This window comes from Thermobia domestica, chromosome 9 (genome assembly GCF_964235325.1).
Source record: "Thermobia domestica chromosome 9, izTheDome1.hap1.1, whole genome shotgun sequence".
NCBI classification, from domain to species: domain Eukaryota; kingdom Metazoa; phylum Arthropoda; class Insecta; order Zygentoma; family Lepismatidae; genus Thermobia; species Thermobia domestica.
Genome location: NC_137462.1, coordinates 42,255,617 through 42,277,886, shown reverse-complemented (window position 1 = coordinate 42,277,886; position 22,270 = coordinate 42,255,617). Strand labels below are relative to the sequence as shown.

At 35.2% G+C, this 22,270-nt stretch overlaps 1 protein-coding gene across 6 annotated transcripts in view; it reads right to left on the bottom strand.

The window, feature by feature from the left end:
* Positions 1-22,270, bottom strand: part of SERCA (ATPase sarcoplasmic/endoplasmic reticulum Ca2+ transporting SERCA) — a 122,693-nt gene that overhangs the window by 37,244 nt on the left and 63,179 nt on the right. For all 6 annotated transcript variants that reach the window (XR_014133026.1, XR_014133027.1, XM_081770982.1 and 3 more), the window contains exons 4-11: positions 20,348-20,430; positions 13,148-13,252; positions 11,081-11,219; positions 8,278-8,420; positions 6,278-6,368; positions 4,270-4,442; positions 3,573-3,796; positions 2,031-2,223 (exon numbers count right to left, since the gene is read on the bottom strand). Coding sequence is in view for 4 of the 6 variants with exons in the window: in XM_081770982.1 (XP_081627108.1) it covers positions 2,031-2,223; positions 3,573-3,796; positions 4,270-4,442; positions 6,278-6,368; positions 8,278-8,420; positions 11,081-11,219; positions 13,148-13,252; positions 20,348-20,430 (1,151 nt within the window). In the remaining 2 variants the exon portion in view is untranslated. The remainder of the gene's footprint in view (positions 1-2,030; positions 2,224-3,572; positions 3,797-4,269; positions 4,443-6,277; positions 6,369-8,277; positions 8,421-11,080; positions 11,220-13,147; positions 13,253-20,347; positions 20,431-22,270) is intronic.

The following is a 22,270-nucleotide window of genomic DNA, read 5'->3' as shown; positions in this document are numbered from 1 at the left end:
TTCAACGTTTTACGTTCCCTTGATAAATATACCTTATATTTCACTTTACTCCCATCGATTAATGTTAATTTCCTCCCCGGACAAATAGTTAGTTCTTTGAAGTAGGCTGCTGTGGTTCAAATTTTAGAGCGAATACTTGATACTAATACCTTTTGCACAGAGTGACAAGAAAGTGGTAATACGTTAATATCAAGGACGTATATGTGCTATTTATAATCGTTATTTTAAGAATGTGATAAAAACTTATATCTACATTATATTTTTAAAAAAACATAAGAAACAACATTACTTTATGCCTCATTGTGCGATTCGTTTATCAGCTGATTAAATAATATAGTATAAAAACTGCAAAATTATGCACACAATGGTAGGTCGTCACCACAAAGTAGAAATCCATGTGTTAAGTGAATGTCCAATGTGAAATCGAGTTAGAATTCGTTTCTCTCGTCGAAAAGATTTTGAACTGGTGATCCAAACACCAAGTTCAGGTTTGAGTATATGTAATCTATTATTAACAGCCTGGTCCAATTCCAGATCCCAATGCTGATGCAAGTATGTCTGTAGAAGGCACAGTGCTTGTAGCTTGAAAGTCGTAGAAGAACATGACTATATAGTTGTGTGCGCATCACATTTTATGGCTGCAATATCAGAAAGACGACGACAGCGAACGCCCTACAGCAAATATTAACTGATTTCGAGTGTGTCCATATAGCGGGGCTTTGAGAAACCAGGTGGTCGTTACGCAAAATTACTAGTCGCAAGGGTCACCATTGATTGTATAAACGATAGGAGGCAGAGGGTTCTTACAGCGAACATGCCCATCCCTCATGCCCCATGATTCATTGTGAAATGCTTGGACAGAAGGATCGTTAGGGTTGTCCTAACTGACAAGATGGCAACCGCTCGTGCTAAGCCACAATGGTTCCATATGTAAGCAAACTAAAGAATCGATTGCTGGACGCGAGTATACGCTCCCCCGTTGCTCTTGCACTATTATTTCTGACATCTGCGATGGTTTTTGTCTTGGACACAGTAATTATTGTGTATGAATTCGTAAAAATACAATAAACAGTAAAATCCAGCGTGTGACTGCACTGATCACACATGACTTACATAAAATGTTCTCGTATAGGAGCGATAAACTACAGATCCGACTTCCTTCTAATCTTCAATCAGGAAATATTACTCGAGCGCCGACATTTTGCGGGACCCATCGATCAGCCGAAAAACGCGCGTCAGAGCACCAAATATATTCTACTCGGTATACACTTTCTACCCTAGCTTGATCGGCAACAACTACCATACGGTAAAATCTACAATTAAATGTCAGATACAATAATAACATAGGCAGACACCATCTGTACAAGAACTCCTACCACAGAAAAGAAAAGAAGAATGTTTCGACTAGATAGTATTTCTGTCAAATCGAACTGATTTTAATATTCATATATAATTAATAAAAAATACACATGAAGTTCCATCAGAATTATGACTATGTCAATTCCTTCGATTCAGAACTAAATAGACACTAAGTCTCTATAAACTTCTTGAAATTTGCGGAGAACTTTATTTTGCACATACGAGCTTTCTGCTGTCACTGTAGCCAACGACCAAGATTGAGATTATTGGAACCTCATAATAAACGAAGTTTTCTCACATGTTTCCCTACATTGTCAAATTGATTTTTATTTTTTGTTTGTTCGTTTTGTTTTAGTTCGTGAATGTAAGTCCGTTTCCTTCAGTCAGTGAATTTTTCTTTTTAATATAGTAAATAGTTTATGAATATTTACATTCGTACAATCCGACATCACACGTACTCTAATTTTGATTTACTTCAAACGAACTGATTGTAACATTCCCGAGTGTGCTCAATTACTCTTCATTGAAATTATTTCTTGCGCATAGGGTGTTATATTAAAAAAAAAAAAGTGTTATATTTAAAAAAAAATGTCATATTAAAAAAAAAAATATCGGAAAAGCGTAAATTCAGTATAATAATATAGCAATTTGTTTTAAAAAGGGAAACTTACTTCATTGAAGTCAATGGCAGAGTCGTTGCACATGATGCAAATTGTAGCCAATTCATGAAGAGTCTCATAGTCCTGTCCCTTGATCTTCTGTCCATTGAGGAAGACATCACCAATTGGCTCATAAGTAGAGCCAGTGATTTCGAATTCGCTGAAGCTGCTGTCATTACCCTCGATTCTATCAAAGATGAACATTCTACAGAAGAAAACGAAAGAAAAATAATGAAAAATCACGGGAAACACAAACACCGAATACAAAAGTACAATGAAAATCCAAAAAGGTTTTTTTTTTTTTTTTTTTTTTTTTAAATATTAAGTGCAAATAAATAACGGTAATACTGGATTTGCTGGAAACTAACTGGATTTACTGGAAACTAACTACGCAAATAAAAGCAAAAGTATTTACTTATTCAATAATAATGTCAATCTCAATCTCATACTATTAACATAATAGCTAAAGCACTTGACCAGAATTAAAACGGAAATCAAAATTACAAATTGTCTCAAATAAAAATTACTTGAATAAATAACTACAGCATCTTTCACTTTTTTCTCTACTAAAATAAATTGTGCATGTACAGTCTTGTTAAAAAAAAATCTTGGCCACCCAGTTTGTTTTTAAAGGTCATATTCTGGCAATCAAATTTAGGAAATTATAATACTTCCGTTCTAAATAACGCTCTCACCTGGCCAACGAAAACCCACATTTATTTGATTTAATTTCAACTGTAGGTAAGTCCAGGTTTTTGGAACAAGACTGTAGATATGGATTTTTCACCTTAGTTTTTATTATTATTACTATTACGTTAAAACATCTGAACAATACACGCGACTTAAAATTCCGATGATATTACTATCATGAAAATAAATTTGTTAACCAATTCAAATTTCCCTGCGTTACAGTAGCCAATGTAGTTTCACTTTAGTTCGAGTTTAAACCTATTAGCAAACTACGCAACTTGATACAATTCATCGTAGAGATGAATAGTATTCCATTTGTTGCTGAGAATAATACAGAAAGATGTAATCATCTGTATGATATAGCCATATATATTACTGATCCTGATCAGCAGAGACGTGAAAACAGTTTACGAAGACTAAGAAGTGAGCAAGATGTGTGTGTTTTAGAAGAATAGATTAAACTGTTTAACGAAGGAACGAACACCACAACAGCTGCATATGTAGGTGACGGGCCACGATCTTTAGAACATTTAAACACCGGTATCACCAAATTATTATTATCTGCATTTACATATAAGTTTTATAGGAACATATGCACCACTCATACCGCTGCAACGATTAAAGTTCTTTCTACAGCTGAGAAAGGTCGTAACTTGAACTATCATCTATATCAGTTTTGGCTTTGAAGGATAATACAAGTTATCGTTGAAGGAAGCAATATTTCCCATTATGCCAGACAACAAACTACTACTACTAATAATAATAATAATAAAACTACGCTGTATAGGATACATACACACATCTTCTATTGTACCATTCATAAATTCTTTTACACACGTCTTGTATATCATTGCTTAAACCTACCTTGCAACGGACATCTGGTTGGTTGTCAGTGTGCCAGTCTTATCAGAGCAGATAACAGAGGTGCAACCCAAAGTCTCTACAGATGGCAGGGATCGTACAATGGCATTCTTCTTGGCCATACGTCGGGTGCCCAAAGCCAGACAAGTGGTGATTACAGCGGGCAGACCCTCAGGGATAGCAGCCACAGCCAAAGCTACGGCGATCTTGAAGTAGTAAACTGCACCCTACGAAAGAACAGGCAGCAATTAAAACTTAACATACGATAAGAGGGTTAAGAGTTGAATAATCCTTTGAATAGAGGGTTAAAATAGAAGACTGTGTTTATTCTTAGAACGTTAAATCGATTAAAAAAAAACACTTCTCACTATTACTGTTTTTACTTTATGTAGATCAATTGAAACCACTTGACCACGAAACCAATTGAAAGTAAGCTGTAGTGGATTACTATGACTTCTGATTTTAGAAAAGAATTAATAATTGAAATTAAACGTACTCTTGGGACACTTGATCGATTGCAGAATACATAAATATATTTTAGTTTGCAATTTATCTAACAAAATATGTGACTTATTATTTAGTCAAGTTTTCATTATTTTCTGCCTTATCTAAGGTACTGTAGGTTTCACTAGCACAAATAAAAACATTTTTATTTTACCACAAAATAGCAATGAAAATTGAATTACAAAATAATTTTTACCTTGATCCAGGATCCACCGTGAGCTGGGTCATTGAAGTGACCGATGTTGATGGCCCATACAGCAACACAGATAACAGAGATAACCTTGGACAACTGCTCACCGAACTCATCCAACTTCTGTTGCAAAGGAGTCTTGATTTCCTCAGTTTCAGACATCTCAGTTCGGATCTTACCTGTGAACAATTTGTAAATATAATACTTTCGGTTTAAACAAATTACTAAATGAATGTTGCTATACTACAAGAATTTTACAGGGAGATTGCTACTTTTCTTATGCGTTGGGTTAGTCAATGAAAATATATACCTATGCATCTAGATTAAATGACACTAAAAATAATTTCCATGCGGTCTCTTCCAAAATGGTCCCACTGCAACACCAACCAGACACTGGTTCTTCTGATGGGAATTTTCTCCCTTACAATACTTGCATTACGTGGGAACATATTCAGATTGTACAGGAAGTAGTGCAATGCATCCCATCTAACCTTTTCCGAGACAGGCAACACTATGAAGAAGCATATGATCACAGGTTAACTCGTCTTCAAATAACTGACCCAAGTCATATTATTTGTATTATTTGACACAATGTCTTTGTATGAAAGAATGATTGGTACAGGAAATGGGTCACAGTTCACCTCCCTTTTAATTTTTTTCTAATCATAACTGGAAACAGAATTTTCTAATAGTGTGTCTGTACGAGATGTATTTTAAAAAGGAAAAAAATATAGTCTCTCCAATAAACTAAAGAGCTACTTAATTTTGTTTTTATTATGTTATGAATTTTTGAACAATCATCAATCGTCGAATTTTCGCTGTCTTCACTGGCAGCATTGTCAGGACACATACAAGAAAAGAGGAATAATAGGAGATAGCATGAGTAGCAATTATACAGAAAACACCTATATACCTATCATATAGTAACTTATAAAACATCTTGAGACTTCTAGAGTGAGTTTTTCACAGTACAAATATCTTACTACGCAATTCTTGTTCTTTGTGGTTGATAACGACGGGTCGTAACTGAGCTATCATCACCATCATCAAAATAGAAGTACAATGACCTGAGATATTTACACTATAAAAACCTCCACTGGAAGCCTCAAGATCTTTGTGTTTGTAAGGCATAATATGACAGGTGCATAGTAGTTACCTATGTAATTAATTCTATCAAATTAAACTTTTTTCATACTTGCTTCTTGACAATGTTGCCCATGAAGGTACTGAAAATTCGACGACTGATAATTGCCCTATAAATCCGTTAACAATACAGCAAAGTTTTTTTTTTCTTTCTTTGATTCTGAGTTTACTTATAATTGGTTTTGACAAAATCATAGAAAATGGCAGGAGTTTTCAAGAAAGATAGATGCTTTTATATATATCTGTATTGACATCTTTAGTTATGAAACGATGATAAAAAGATGAAAGTAATGAACTATTGGAAAAATAATGTATTGTAAAGAAATATGGGTTATTTGGAAAGCATAACAATAAAATCCTTAACATTGTGGTACAGCTGCTAAACCCACATTGCATGACCTGAAATCAAACCTCACTTCTATTACCAGGGTGTCTACTAAAATTTCAAAATGAAATTTCGTGACTTTTTCGTGACCTTTTCTTCACCAAATTATAAAATTTCCTAACATTTTCAACAGCAAATTTGGGTGCGAATTACGCCGAATTTTCATCCATGCGATAGAAACGTACTTTGCTTGCGATTTGGTAGCATCTAAAGCCGACCATAGACATTTTTGGTGGTGACTTGACGTTTTATAGAACGAAAGTTTCCAATCTGTACTTACATTTGTACAGTTAAAAAAAAATCGTGACCCAAAAGCTAAATTTCGTGACTTTCATGACCGTTTTCAGATTTCGTGACTTTCGTGACCGATAGACACCCTACGAAGTTTTATGATTAAAACTTACGGAAAAAAAAAAAACTACCTTTACTATATTAAACCACAACTCTGAGCATATACTAGTTAATAACACATAATAGTAGACTCACCAATGGCAGTGTTCAGTCCAGTTCCAATTACAACACCACGTGCCTTGCCAGCGGCAACATTGGTACCAGAGAAAAGAATATTCTTCTTGTCCTATAACGAGAAAATGCCAACGTTCTTTGTTAAACGCACTGAATAAGCAAACTAATAAAAATCAAATAGTTTAATGTACGGATCTTACCCATAATCCGATAATTAAATTGTAATTTTTACCGTCGAGGGCTACAGAAAAGCAAGGTAAATTATCAGGGAAATTAGTATTACTCATTACGGTAAGAATTAAAAGTTATTATAATAAACATCTATTTTACCTATACTAGTTATAGATACAAGACTGCCGTTTATTAATTTCGAAGTTACATTGAGGAACAAATGAGGCGTTCTCGGTAGTAAGGGTGAACTCGACAGAAGCTACAAGCAATCTGGACGCAAACTGTATATTTGAGGTGGTCGAGTAGCAATACCAAACTGCTCTGTGGCATCCAGTTCTCGTGCATATATCTATCTATCTATCTATAGATAGATAGATAGGTATTTATATATGTATATGTGAGTAAAAAATGAAATGAAATCTTAAAGTTTAACGTCCCACGATTATGCCGGTTAGGCTAAAGGAGACTGTGATAATGAGAAATGAGTGAAATGAAGAAAGTGGGAGGAAACGGGAGAACCCCGAGAAAACCCACGAGCACGGCGTTTGTCCACCACAAGGTTCACACGGCGCGAGCTGGGATCGAACCAGGGACCCCAAGCACCGGAGGTGAACGCTCTATCACTAAGCCACCGCGCCCCCCGTGTATGTGAGTAGTTTGTGAAAGTCATTCTGAGTAATAATACCAAACTGATGTGGCAGCCAGTTCTCGTGCACATAATTTGTGGAAGTCGTTCCTTTTTTCCTTACGAAAGGCAATTTCAAAATACGCGGATGATTATTTTGACCGTTCAGAGTAAATTTTCAGGAAACAAGGCTTGGCTTGAATTTGCCCTTACTACCCGAAACGCCAGGCTATGACAAGAGCTATTAACTGAATGCTGTATGGTCCGAACATCGGCTTCCATGGTAGTTATTTCTGGCTTTGTAGGCATGAGTTAACTGTCTCTTAATTTAAGTTGCTTTCCAATTACCAAACGATGTGAACACTGAACTTCTTCTCGCACTTAGAAATCGAACCAGAATCTTGAATAATACAGAAAGCACGCTAACTTCTCTACAGGGAAGCACTATATCAGTCTAGGTGATCTGAAATTAGTTCTCTCTCACTATATAGCCTTAAAGAAGACAAAACCAGCTTGGGCTCAAAATATATTTTAGCTTTAGACATATTGGAAGTTTCTATAAAGAAGTTCCTGAATCGGCGCCAACATCGTCAAATAACAATGACAAGAAAATAATAACGTAAATTGATAGCGTCCACAATGCCACGTCCGTATAGTTGTTTTGTAGTTTGCTCTGTGCGGCATGCTGTAACAGTCTGAGACATTTGAGTCCAAAATTTCAGTCATTTGCAAGCACACAAATATCACACCTTTTTAATTGTAGATTTACCAAAGATATTAACATTGCTCAACAAACAAAACAGTAACAAAACAATGAAGAAAAACAGCAAGTCATTTCAGTTGTTTGCTATTTGTGTGCGACCATTTAAGTGTAAGTAAAATTACAAAACCAAAGCAGGTGATCAAGGTTTCGCACGGTAAGTTCCACGCACTGTTTCTCAATAACATTATGAATGCTACTGAAATTTATTTTTCTTTGCTTCTTATAGATCTTATAGGTTCTATTTCTTACGTACTACTCTAAATTTCTAGACTTTATTGTAGATGATTTTTTTAATATTATTTTAATGCTACTCTATTGTTTGTCTAAATTCTTGATATGGAAAGATGTATATATCAATGTATCAAAGTAAGGATTCCTTCTCTTAATTCAGAGCTTAGATACAGCTATATTAGTCTTATTAAAGTATGTATTCTGAAATAGTTCAACGGAAGAATAGCTTACCTGGTTCACAGCCCTTGGATCTGGAATAGGATCTGTGTGCTTGATGACGGACACGGACTCACCAGTCAAGATAGACTGGTCAATCCTCAACGTGGTTGAGAAGATTTTGGTTATCCTAATATCAGCGGGAATCTTGTCACCCACTACAGGGAAAGAAATAAACGAAATTAAGAATTACTACGAATTGCTCCCATTAAAAATACCTATAAAAATATACACATTAAATTAAGCATAAACGAACTTTTGCATTTACCAAAATCAAGCATTAAATTCTACTGTGATAGGGAAAGGTGACTAACGTTGTGACGGGGCAGGTGGCATGATCCTGGAATCTATCTCTCCTGTAATCCAAATCAGTTAATCTTGCATGATGGTTTGTTCACCCGCCAACCGCACCAACTCAAGCCCTGGTCATGGTTGGAGTCCAGTTAATACTCCCTGTCCCTCATACCTGGTGTGCATCACATGGTTCACACTGTAATTTTCCGAAATTTCCTCTTAAGATAATTAAGAGAGCACTAAAGAAAACAGGGAGCGTTTCAACGTACAGAAAAGGGAGTAAGAGACTATTGGATGTGTTACGCATGAGGAAGAAGAAAGGAGGAAAGAAGAAAAGACGAGAGGAGATGATGGAAAGAAGGGGAATGGTTTACAAGATAAGATGTAGTGAGTGTAACAGTTGTTATATTGGTGAAACGGGGAGAAAACTAACCAGGGAAACGGGTTAAAAACACAAAGATGACGTAAGATTATGAAGAGAAAGAAATGCCATTTTTAAGCATGTGAGGGGCACGGGGCATCAATTGGTGTGGGATTGAATTGTTAGGACGGGGGGGGGGGGGGAAGGGCGTTGATGATAAACTGGAAGGAGGTCAGCTTTATAGAAAAGGAGCAGGTTATTGGAAAGACTTAAAATTGTAGCTTACTTTTCTGTCGGACCAGGGAGGGAAAGGGATTTATGGTGTTTCGTTTCACTTTTGTTATGATTGACTGAATCCGTTCTCACCAGCCAATCAGCGTTCAGAACCAGTTTCCTGTTCAGAACCTGTTATATTTAGGTGCAACTCCTTCTTGTTTTTACAGTGTCTGATGAAGCTAATATGTTCAGTTAGCTGGCGAAACTGTTACATAGTTATTAGTTTTTTAAATAAACTTTGCTTTGTTCACTGATTTGTATTTCTAGTTTAAGAGTCTTCATCCCGGCGAAATTAAAATACCGCTAATTTTACAGTAATTATGTAATATCTTCAAATAGATAAAAGATAATTGAAATATGGAACAAGAGCGCCATAGACAATATTATTTTGCGTGAGGTATCGTTATCACAAGTCACCTAGTGACTTTCCGCTTTCAGCTGTTTAGAAACGCGAAAATAAATGCAGATTTTCAAAATGGCTCGAAATCGAAAGCGGATAAGTGAGTCGTGATAACGGTTTCTCATGTACAATAATATTGTCTAGGGCGCTCTTGTTCCACATTTCGATTATCTTTTATCTATTTAAAGATATCACATAATTACTGTAAAATTAGCGGTATTTTAATTTCGCCGGGATGAAGACTCTTTAAGTTGACTACGTAAGTAAATTTTCTCAGATCGCGACATCGTCAACATTATCATTAGAGAGCGGATTTTAAGGTGCAGCATCTTTTCGATTGTTATAACAACGAAAGTTCAAAATATGTATTTCCGGGCATAAAACGAACTGAAACGAACCCACTTCGTTGCACCTTTTTCGCTAGATTAATAAAATTTCCCTTTTTTGTACTTCTTTTAACCTTCAGCACCTTTATTGTCCCTTTTCTCTTTTTTTTTTTTTTTTTTTTTTTTTTTTTTTTTTTTTTAACTTTGGACAGAACAGTATGTTTTATTTTCAATTTAGTTTACACATAACATTAAATAAATTTAGATGTAGTCTTGACTTATTTGCTAGGGATAAAATCTGAACTGAAACCGGACATAGAAACCTTTGCAACATCAACTGAACTTCCTGTTCATGTGCTTACGAGATATGAAGCACTAGTTTCCGTTGATGTCGAAAGAAGTTTCTCCACATACAAGGCTCTCCCGAGCTCCAAGCGACAGAAACTAACATTCGAAAACATAAAAATGATAGAAATGTTGTGCATAGTCAAGTATGACCAGTTTCTGAAAACCCAGTAGTATGTAACGCTTTCTCAAGCCACAATATTGCTAAATCAAACTTAAAAGAGTTGGTTTTAACCACAAATTTATTAGAAGAGTGTTGAATGTTGTACAAGTTTAGGATTAAATAAAACAATTTCGCAGTTTATGTCCAATGTTTAAAGCCAAGATTTTAAAAATATTTGCTGGTGTAATGAATATGGAATGTTCATGTAACTGTATACTATAGCACTTAATAAAGATATCCTATTAGCAAGTATTTTTTTTTTTTTTTTCACTTTTTGAATGACTTTTCAGCCCCTTTTGTTCCCTTTTTCCTACCACATTTTTGCACCTTAAAATCCGGTCCCTAATTATCATATATGATTAAATTTAGAAATAATAATAATAATAACTTTTAAAACCGTCTCCACCATCCTCATAGCCGTTCACTGGTGTGGTTTATTTTTTTATTTTAATACAGTATAAACTAACTTACTTACTGTAGATATTATTGAGTCAAACTTCCAGTACTTGAAATGCAATAAAACTTTAGCCCCAAACAATAGTTAACCTTCTGTGTAAGTGTAAAGAGGATAATTCATCTGAAGTAAGAATGTATTTGGCCGACTATTTTCTTTAACAAACTGAAAGCATACATTTTTATTACTAAATACACACCTGATATTTCAACCATGTCACCAGGAACGATCTCTCTGGCACGGATTTTCTGAACACCAACTTTGTCTGCTCGTACTACTTTACCCATTTCGGGCTCGTACTCTTTAAGAGCTTCAATGGCAGATTCAGCATTACGCTCCTGAAAGGACAAAGAAAATTAACTTTACATATCTTCTACAACCGAACCTAATAGGCAAGCTGCTAACAATAATAATAATAATTTTCACTAAATTAACAACTGATTTATATATAACATGCATATTTTTAAACATTATTCGTTCTTTTGTTTTCTTGGCATTCAATTTAAACAGCTGTAGAATAAACGGAAACTAAAAGCAAGAAAAACAAGAGAAACAAAGTAAAGACAGACCTGATTATTACATGACTTAACTCTCTTCACACATCCTGCTCATTTTGGATTTCATATGTTTTCAAGGAGCAGGAAACTATCTAGTATTTGCTAAGAGTTAGTTAAAAATTTTATATCAGGAGAAAGAAAGAAGCGTCAATCACTATACAGTGAATTTAGCTTCCATTCTTTCTGTTCATCCACAACAATATTTTTGTTTTTCATTTTTAAGTCTCTTTGATATTGTTAATTGACAATGACTAAAATTTAAAAATATAATAATAATAAAACAACGTTTATCAATTTACCGCCCGTCGCACTAAGCACTGTGCCATTTAATCTTTAGCGCTTATACTAAGCACATGTGTCTAGTTTTGAGCTATCAACAATTCAAGCCCTTTTACATGTCAAGATTTTGGAGTAGTATTCAATTCATAGTTCTATGTAATGAATAGGGGCGGAAGTTTATGAAATATCATCTTTTTCTGGTATCGTCCATCAAATACCATAATATTACACTTCGTTCTGAAATAAAAAAAGTAATTTTAAAGGGCATACTTTTGCATGATTTCCAATTTTCAGCATTTAGGTCATTTTTTAAAGTTTCGGTGACTTTTTCGTCATTTTTCGCATGTTTCAATATTTTTTTAAAATGATTCTTTTGATTTTGGCAACATGCTCGAGACACTGCACCAAGGTAAACACACTTTCTCATAAGATGACATGGAAATACACCATGCTACACAGTAAGCCAAAATGCGAGAAATAAGTGCATTTTACACTGAATAATTTACTGTATTTGTCTTAATCACTAAATTGTTTAAATTTACATTTTATTTGGTTATTTTCATTTAAACAAACTTACATATTTCAGCTGAAGAAGTTACCTTATATTTTGTGGTATCACGGATATGATGCCCATCATTTGGTATGTTTGTTGTATTCTTTTGAAGTTAGTTACAAATTTAATCGTTATTTTCACAATTTTTAGGCTATTCTTCCATGTTTTTAATAACATTTTATAGGTCATATATCTATATTTTTTAGGGAACTTCAGTCCCCTAGTAATAAATATCACTTGGCGAAAAGTATATATTATACTTGAAGGTGGTTCATCTAAGTTACAGCCACTGATTTGCAAACAGAATATTAAAATAAAATGTACTCAGGTCGTTTCTCCGTTTTGCGTGACAGTTAACAAATAAAAGGACTAACTCACTCTTCATTTACTTAAGACATTTTGTCTTCACACAGAGTCAGTTATATGTCTAGCTTTCTAGGACCATATCAAGAAGGAACCTGAAGATATTTATTGAAGACGTCTTAACGAAAAATAATATGGTTTCGTCGCATTGAGTTGGCCGTGGCTGGTATAAGATTAAAAGAAAACAACTGGTGAATTTTTCAAAAAGCAAGCAGAGTCTAAAGCACCTTTGGTAATAGTAAATGTGAAGATTCTAACATTTAATGCACGTGAAGTTCAGGTATATACGATTACGAATTAACGACTTAAAATTGTTCTCGTTTTTCGGCCCCCTTTTGTTTTCCAACAATGTACTTCAGTAAGTAAAATTCATTGTAATACAACTAAAAGTATTAAAACCTGTACTTAAAAAAAAAAAAAAAAAAAAAAAAAAAAAAAATAAGAAATCCAACTCTTCGGTATTTCTAACATTATACAGAATTGAACAAATTAAAAGTTACTGATTGCGACTTACCTGCCATACACCGACGATGGCGTTAGCGATCAAGATTAATAAAATAACGAAAGGCTCGACGAAGGCCGTAAGTTGGTCCTCATGCTCTTCAAAGATGGCTAAGACCTACAACGAAATGAAAAATAAATAAATAAATAAAAAAATAAAAATTGCTAACAATGAAATTATGGCAACTTCTTTATTAACAAGACACAAATTTGTACATTTACACAGCAAACTCTTTTCAAAGGTGATCAAGGAAAGAGGTAGATCAAACTTATTAAAAAATGGTTTATATATATGTTAGGGAATTAATAATACGCCAATTTTATTCTCGCCTTCTGAAATGAAATCTTTAGTTTTACGTCCCACGGTTATGCCGGTTAGCCTAAAGGAGACGGTGAAGATGAGAAATGAAAGCAATGGTGAAATGAAGAAATTGGGAGGAAACGGAAGAACCCTGAGAAAACCCACGAGCACGGTGTTTGTCCATCACAAAGTCCACACGGTGCAAGATGGGATCGAACCAGGGACCCCAAGCACCGGAGGTGAACGCTCTACCATTGAGCCATCGCGACCCCTCTCGCTTTCTGCTTAACAACTTTGGAAGAGTACTCAGAAAATTGTGAACAAACGTCAACAGAAAATTATTTCCTATGCTATGCGTACCATTACTGATCCCTGATACAATTTCCTCTCTGACCGTGAGATGAGAACACGAATTTTCCAAAGATACATTGACATTTTTTTTTAAATATATAATTGGATAACATTATTTTTTAAATCTACTCATCCAGTTTTTATTAAAAAGCTCTGAACTCCCAAACACAGTCATTACTACTATTGTTATTGTATTGAACATTTAACATATATCTACAGCACCAAGGCTGTATGACCCTTTAATAGTCATTTAATACGACGAGATCCAAACTGTGTGTGTTCTCATCGAGAATCGAGCTATTGAAAGCTGTACATTACATGTAAAAAAGAAAGAAACGAAAGTAGATAGGTATCTGTTTAACATTACAATTTTTTATTTATAACTGAATACGCTTAAATCGGATCTTAAGTCCAATGTTGAAAAATTACGTTCCTCTAAGAAGAAACAAAGAGTAGAGCGAGCTGAAAAAGCTACCATCCCAACAGCTGTTCCTTGCATATTTAAAATAACGGAACAAAAATTAGCGTGCTCCGCGGTAACTGAAATACGTTAGACATTATATCAACTATAGAAATGTACTTACTATTAAGCTAGAAGTAATAAGGCGAACAATATTTGTTTCTTAAGTAAATAATTTAGATTAGTCCTCTCAAAGATCTCATTTCCCCCTCAAATTACAAAAAATTTGAAACTTCAGTTTCCATTCTGACTAATGCATGGTACACAACTCTAGAAATACAGTCAACTTTCAAAATAACTAAACTCAAGTTTCACTTAAAGATCACATTCTCACAACCTATGAAGGAAATGTTTCAATAATTTTTGACTTAAAAATCCCTACCAGTTAAAGAAAAGTCATATTTGATTCATTCAGTTCCGTCTGAGGATAAGAATACAGGACATTTCAAACACATGCGAATGGCCAAATCACTGTACTTTTAAAGTTTTTCTTTGTCGTACACAAAAAGACCACGTGGCATTTAATAGAAAACAATACCACAATTACAGAAATCACATTAATTTGTGGGCAATACCTCCTTAATCCAATCCGGGAAAAAATGAAATGAAATCTTTGAGTTTTACGTCCCACGGTTATGTCGGTTAGGCTAAAGGAGACGGTGATTATGAGAAATGAATGAAATGGTGGAACGAAGAAAGTGAGAGGAAACGGGAGAACCCCGAGAAAACCCACGCACACGGTGTATGTCCACCACAAAGTTCACTTGGCAGGGGCTGGGATCGAACCCGGGACCCCAAGCACCAGAGGTGAACGCTCTACCACTGAGCCACCGCGGTCCCCTTTAATCCAATCCGATTATTAAACCACTTTATGTTTGAAAATATACATATCACACACACACATAGCTATATAGCACTACACTTGCAAATAGTTTGAGAGTAATGCAGTGACAAATATTTGGGTGACTGACAGTATTTGAATATTTTGGAAACAAATCATAGTATTTAGTGAGAAATTTAAGCGATGACAATGTAAATAACAATAAAGAATTAAAATATATATATATATATATATATATATATATATATATATATATATAACGATTAATACAATCTAATGTGTATCATTTGTTAAAAGTTATTGTTCCATACTCCCAATAATTTTGTTTTTGAGTACAACAAGATCTCGCGAGTACCAAAATGCAGACATACTTCCACTTAGCTAAATCTACTTAGAATGCATTATCCTTACCGAATTAATATGCTCAACCCATAAAATAAGAGCAATTATAAGAAATACAGAATCACACTGAGCCTAGCTCTAACAATTCAAGTTTTTAAATATGACATGTTGAGAAAACAATATGGAAGATGTTCGGAAAGCATTAAGTGTTCGGAAATTTTTAGTCTCAAAATGCGGGTATATGGCAATCTGGTCTAAAAAGCAGCAACGATAATGGTGGTAAACATAGTAAATTCAATCTATAATACTCTAGACTTTCAAAACGCTTGGATGACTTTAACAATTGTAACATTTTTCACTCTCTCTTTGACAAACACATACAATTTTATTCCTAAAATATCTCAATGCATACATATATGTTAAACATTAGAATATATCACTGTTAAAAGTACAGTTGTTAACAAATACAATGGTATCCACCTACATTAATTTCATCCTTCGAAAATCTAAGGTGTTAGCGATTTAAATAAAATTGTAAACTGACATAATCTTATCTTTTTTAAAATTATAGAAATACGCATTTAAATACTTCCCTTCCCTTTATTTTAGTTTTTTTTTTTTTTTTTTTTTGTCAAGCGCCTGACATGGAGTCTCCAGAGAATTAAGAAAAGAGTACTTCACGCAGTGAAGGTAGAATAATAAAAAAAAGAAAGAAAAAAACTTTTATATATGTCATTTATAAAGGAAAGTGTATCAATGATTAATATTTCAACGTTCTCCACTGCGGTTGTCCCTCGAGTTTTGCTAGTGACGTCAGAGGCTGGGAAAAGCATCAGTTGTGGTTAGCATATAAGGTCGTACAGTCATACGCAAAACCATCCACGAAACATAATCTACCCATAAATCTGTCCTTCCTTTTGCTTCTAGCTGCTTTCATGTCAAACGAAAACAGTATTGAGGACAGACTCTTCAAACATATGACAAGCATTAACCATAGCAAGACAGATGTACAAGTTAATATTATTTCCATGTTAATTTGCTCCTCATAGAGATTTGACAATGTGTACACTTCGAAGACTTTTCAGATATTGTGCAAGAATTTGAGTACTGGACAGAACTTTCATTACGTACTATTGGTGCCTACAGTTAAATTAGTTTGATACTGTGAAAGATATACAGGGTGATCCACTGTTTAACGGCATTTCATTTTCTTGCTACGAATGTTCCTACTACACAATTTAGCGTCAGAACGCACTGAGTTGCATGATCGCCTAAAACTATCAACGCTATTATGCTTGAGTGACAAACTTGAAAACTCTCAACACTGAAATTATCATGCATTTATCCCAATTATTCAGTTGCGTAGCTGCATTTTTTTTTTTTATTCTCTATTCCAACCATAGGGAAAAGAACATTTTACAAAAGTTTTTAACTGATTAAATTATTGAGTTCTAAATTTCAGTATTTCCATGAAATGCTTGCAAATTTCCGCAATGAGGCTGCTTTTTTTTTTTTTTTTTTTTTTTTTTAAAACACGAAGTTGCGCTATATTTTGCGAGTTGAAAACAAGTATTCATTCATTTCTTAGATGTTCAGCTCTTGCTTGAGCAGCCATTTCGTATAGGCATGTTAACCTATTTTACTCTTTACAAACACATACTGTAAACATTGTAGCTACATTATTTTTGAAGTATTGATTTTAAACAAAAATCATTTGAAAGACAATTAAATGTGCAATATTTTAAGTCAAGTGCCCATTTAATACCTTTTAAAAAATGAGATCTTTCAATTTTACGTCCCACGATTATGCCAGCTAGGCTACAGGAGACGGATGAGAAATGAATGGAATGGTGAAATGACTGAAGTGGGAGGAAACGGGACAACCCGAGAAAACCGACGCATATGGTGTTTGTCAACTACAAAGTCCACTTCGCGCGAGCTGGGATCAAACCAGGGACCCCACGCACCAGAGATGAATGCTCTACTACTAAGTCACCGCGGCCCACCTTTTAAAAAGTGTTGAAAGTTTACAAGAGGAAAATGGACATTTTAAAAATAAATTTTAAAAAATTAAGATCTGCCGTTACTTTTTTTTTTTTTTTTTTTTTTAAGACAGACTTCGTGGTATACTTCTTCCTCTTAAAAAAAATTGATACCTGATAATCTAATTTCTTTTTCATGAGTTTTTGAACAATGCAATTTTTCGAAAATATGCTATATTCAACCTGAAATATCTCAAAATGAACATGTGGAAAATCTCAAATTTTAACAAGATTAACAGTTGTAAGAAATGTTTAAAATCTGATCACTGAGACTTGACTAGTTTTTCAGTTGTTTTTTTTTTTTTTTTTATGTGGAGAAATCACACGAAATGTCGCGCATGCTCTGCTAAAAAAAAAATGTCAGCAACCTCATTGGGTGATTTTAAATGGCCTGACCCCTAGACGAACTTATTTGTTAGGAAAATGACTTAAAAAGCAATTTCATTTTTGCCGCCGAGTTTTCACGTTTACTGACAGGCAATATATGTACTATCACCGGGGAGAAAAAATTGTCATGAAGACGTGAAATATTTAAGCTCCCGTAGTATATTTTGCATACTTAAAAACCAAATTAGAATACTTCTCGGAAAATGCAAAAAACTATCTTGAGACAATGTGTTACTCAATTTCTGCGAAGAATTCTTAACACTAATAACGATTTTTCTTTTATTTGAGGAATTTGAGGAATTCCCAAAACAATTATTTGGACCTTAGGCCTAAACGGACTTTTTGTAAAATCTGCTGTACATTAACAGTACATCTTGATAAAACCGTTACCTGCATTTAAGAAAAGCTTTCACTTCATGAGGAAATATTGGCATGTCCCTCTAAAAGTATTCTTATCCTTTAGTATAAGTAGCGTTACTAAAGGTCAATGGAAGACAATACTTTTGCTACTCAAAAGAGTAATGTATTGAGTATTAAAGAGACAGTTTATCATAGCTTCTTTCGTGATCGAAATTTACTTATATTTTATCCATTAGATTGATTAGAACATCGATTATACATAAAACAAGGGTTCAACAAAAGAAAATTACATTTTGAACATTGTTATTTATTTATTTTGTAGTTTTAAGATCTCAACGTACACCTATGCAATGGAATAACTTCTTCATACTGTACCCGCTTAACTGCTTTAGCCAAATAAGAACTGTACCCGCCTAACTGCTTTAGCCAAATAAGCAAGAACACACACCTTCTTGCATCATATTCAAATATTGAAATTAAATTACACCTTTAGTCAACGTTCAAGTTGTGCCCTTTAGACTACAAGAGACGGTTAATTAATGGAAAGTGAATGATTATGGAATAATTAGTTGTATGAGGATATGGCGGGAACCCGAGAAAATCCACAGATACGATACTGTCCTCTATGAACTCACATAGCCTGAAATTGAATCAGGGACAATCGGACTGGGGGTAAGCATTCTAGCTCTGATCCACCGAGATTCATCATGTTCAGGTAAGATCAGAAACTAAGGTTACACGGCCGATATTTCTAGAGTTTCGTCTGTTACAGAGGAATGAGGAGTGTACGGGAATTTTAATACATGGAGTTCGCCACTGTGCAGAGTTTCAGCCACCTATGGCGTTAGTTATAGGTAAACACAAATGCGACTCGTTTGGAAAACTGGTCTTGCGAAGAAGTCCACTCAGTTATTCGATACCTGACGGTTATTAGAGGTGGGCGAACATGTAAGTACGGCTGAAATTCACCGACAGCTGGTAGAGGTTTACGGAGAGACTGGAAAGTCTCGTCAGCATGTCGTAGATGGCCCAGAAGACCACCACGCTGCTCAAGCAGTATCGCTGGGTCATTATCAACCACTCTCCCTACAGCACGGACCTCGCTCCAAGCGACTTTCACCTGTTTCTGCACTTGAAGGCGTATCTAGGAGGCCGTCACTTCGCTTCAGACGAGGAGGTGAAATACTTCATGACAACGTGCAGAACACGGAATGACAGGATTTTTTTACCAGGAGTGAATCTTCAAACTCATCCCACGATGCGACAAGTGTCTCAACCGATATGAAGACTATGTCGCTATCTGTTGGCTGTATTGGTTGTATGAAATAACATACGCATGTTTCACTGCAGGCTTGTAACCTTACTTTCTGATCACTCTCGTATATCTCAATATGAGGAACACGGTACTTCGGGCTATTGGAAACCAAAAGAAACAGTAGGACTGAATAAACTGGTTTGTTGGGCTGGAGTTTAAATGTTTCTTTCAACACATTGGTTACATGAGACGTGGACTTACAACTTAACGTGGGGTCCAAACCACGTCAGTTTACAGCGGAAAGCGATCACATGTCTTCCGCACCACACGCGCGTACGTTAAATATAGCTGCAAGTGAGCTCAAGCACTGGGCAAGACAAGAGTCGACGTGATTTCCTTGATAGAATTCAGGAAATACACAGCAATCAGTCAAGGTCATCAGCTTTACAAGGTGTGAATTTATTAAATTTCTAATTCCTTCCACATCTTAACCAATCATTCCAGTTCACTAGTAACATTCCTTTAGTTGCTAGTGGGATATAAATACTAAAGCGAAGGCAGTGTTGAGCACGCTTAACAATAATAATACTATGAATGATTACAACTCAGAGATGGGAATTACACAGCAATAATGAAAATTTTGAGTACACAACACTTCAATAATTAACAGCAACTACTAACAACGAAAGAGACCCACAAGTCCTAGACTAATACGCAATTTGTCACTGAGATCGAATAATTTACACAATCCACTTTTAATTCTGCTACCATTTAAATATATATATTATTGCTAGTATCTTTTCAGTACCAAAAAATAAAATAAAATAAAAAAATAAATAAATAAAATAAAAATAAAAAAAATTATTATACTTACGAATGAGATGATGGCGGCTAACAACAAGATTTTTACTAGCAAATCATCGAATTGCTCCAGCACCAGCTGCCAGATGCTCTTACCTGTGAAAGAACAAAAATATTTATGGTTTAAGAAGTATTAAGGAAAAATACTTTTCACTATCTTTAATTTAACGTCAAGTTTCTTCTAATATTGGCGATATTGGTTAACTTACGTGTAAAATTATCGGGCAAAACAGAATGTCAATATAATACAAGCTACATTTAAATTCATAATCTGATTTAGTTATTTAATGCCATACCACAGCAATACATACAAAAAGACCTTTTACTGATTTTTGTGGATTTTTTTTTTTTCACTTTCAGTAGGCGATGTAAAAAAGAAAAGAAAAGAAAAGAAAAAAAGCAATGTCAAAAGATAGCGCACAATGTAGTGTATTATTAGAAAGTGTTATAAGGTTTATCCTTACCGCTTATTCAGCCTATTCTGCCTAAGGGCAGCTATGACATATTTAGCGAATGGTGAATATTACAGACTGATCGATGCTTCATGTTTCAACATTGCCTTTGTTTTACCATTATATTGAAAACTATAAGTATAAAAAAAATGATACAAAACTTCTACTTTTACGCTCATTGAAAGCGGAAGATTATGAAAGAATCAGTGGAACAATAATGTAGGAGGAGACGGGAACGATCGAAGAAAATTCACTGACTTGATGTTGTTCACTACAAACTCACCTAACTTGGGAATGAACTAGGGACATGTCGCACTCTAAAAGGTCTTTAACAAATGGGTGAAGGAAGTATCGAAGATCCTTATACATAGTCTAGCTAGTCGCTTTTTCCAATATATTGCGAAAGACAAGTACAGTACTACAAAATTTACTTCGCGGTGTTTCGTGTTTTCGGTACACTGAACATTCCTCAGAAACATATTACCAAATCAATTAAGATATCAAAAACTTCCAATACAGGGTTCAACGATAAGCACTATGTCGGATCATAGTGCTTTGTAGCGAGATACACGCGGGTTTAGGCTGCAGTTTTGAAACTATGTAATGGTATTTCTGGAATGAAATTATTATGACTATCTGTCAAAAAGTTCATAGCATATATCCAAAATGTTTCACCATGAGAAAGAATGAGACAGGATTTCTAAAGCGAATAGGAGTTTTGAAATTCGGGATTCATTCAAGTAAATTAGCCTTCGGGGCAAAACTTTGGATACAAGTTCAGTTTCGAACTGGGCCTCCTACTTTTCATTCACGTGCCGGGTCAGGCTGAAACATGTGGACCATGCAGAACTAACTTCGCAGATATTTCAAAGTAACAGTGAAAAACGTTTAATATTGATATACAGGGTTTGTTCACAAACTTTCAAGACTGATGTTTTCCTGAGTATAGGCGCGCGCGCATTCCCGTTCAACCGACAGGGTGAGGTTGTGGGGGGTGTCAGCTAACGGAGCGCACGCGCGCCACTTGCTTCCGAGACGTTGGAGTAAAAAGATTGCTAGTGGAGTGAGTGCGTGTCATTGACCTCCGTCGAAAACTGGTTGCTAAAGGACTGATCCACAAAGAGTTTGTTCTTGCCGGACAGAGTGTCACAGGTCAGTTTTACGCTGGAGTGCTCCGCCGTTTGAAGGATCGAGTCCACCGCGTCCGCCCAGAGATCAAAGACGATGGGGTTGTTCACCACGACAATGCGCCCTCACACATCGCTAGCCGCCGCCGAAGTTTTGGCGAAGTTGAACGTGGCAACACTGCCGCAAGCCTCCTACAGCCCCGACCTCGCTCCCTGCTACTTTTTTTGTTCCCCCAGATTAAAAAAGTTCTGAAAGGGAAGAGATTTGATACGATTCCAGCGGTCCAGGCAGCTTCAAAGAGGTCCCTTAACAGCCTTGCGCGCGAAGACTTACAGGGAGCCTATGAACAATGGGAA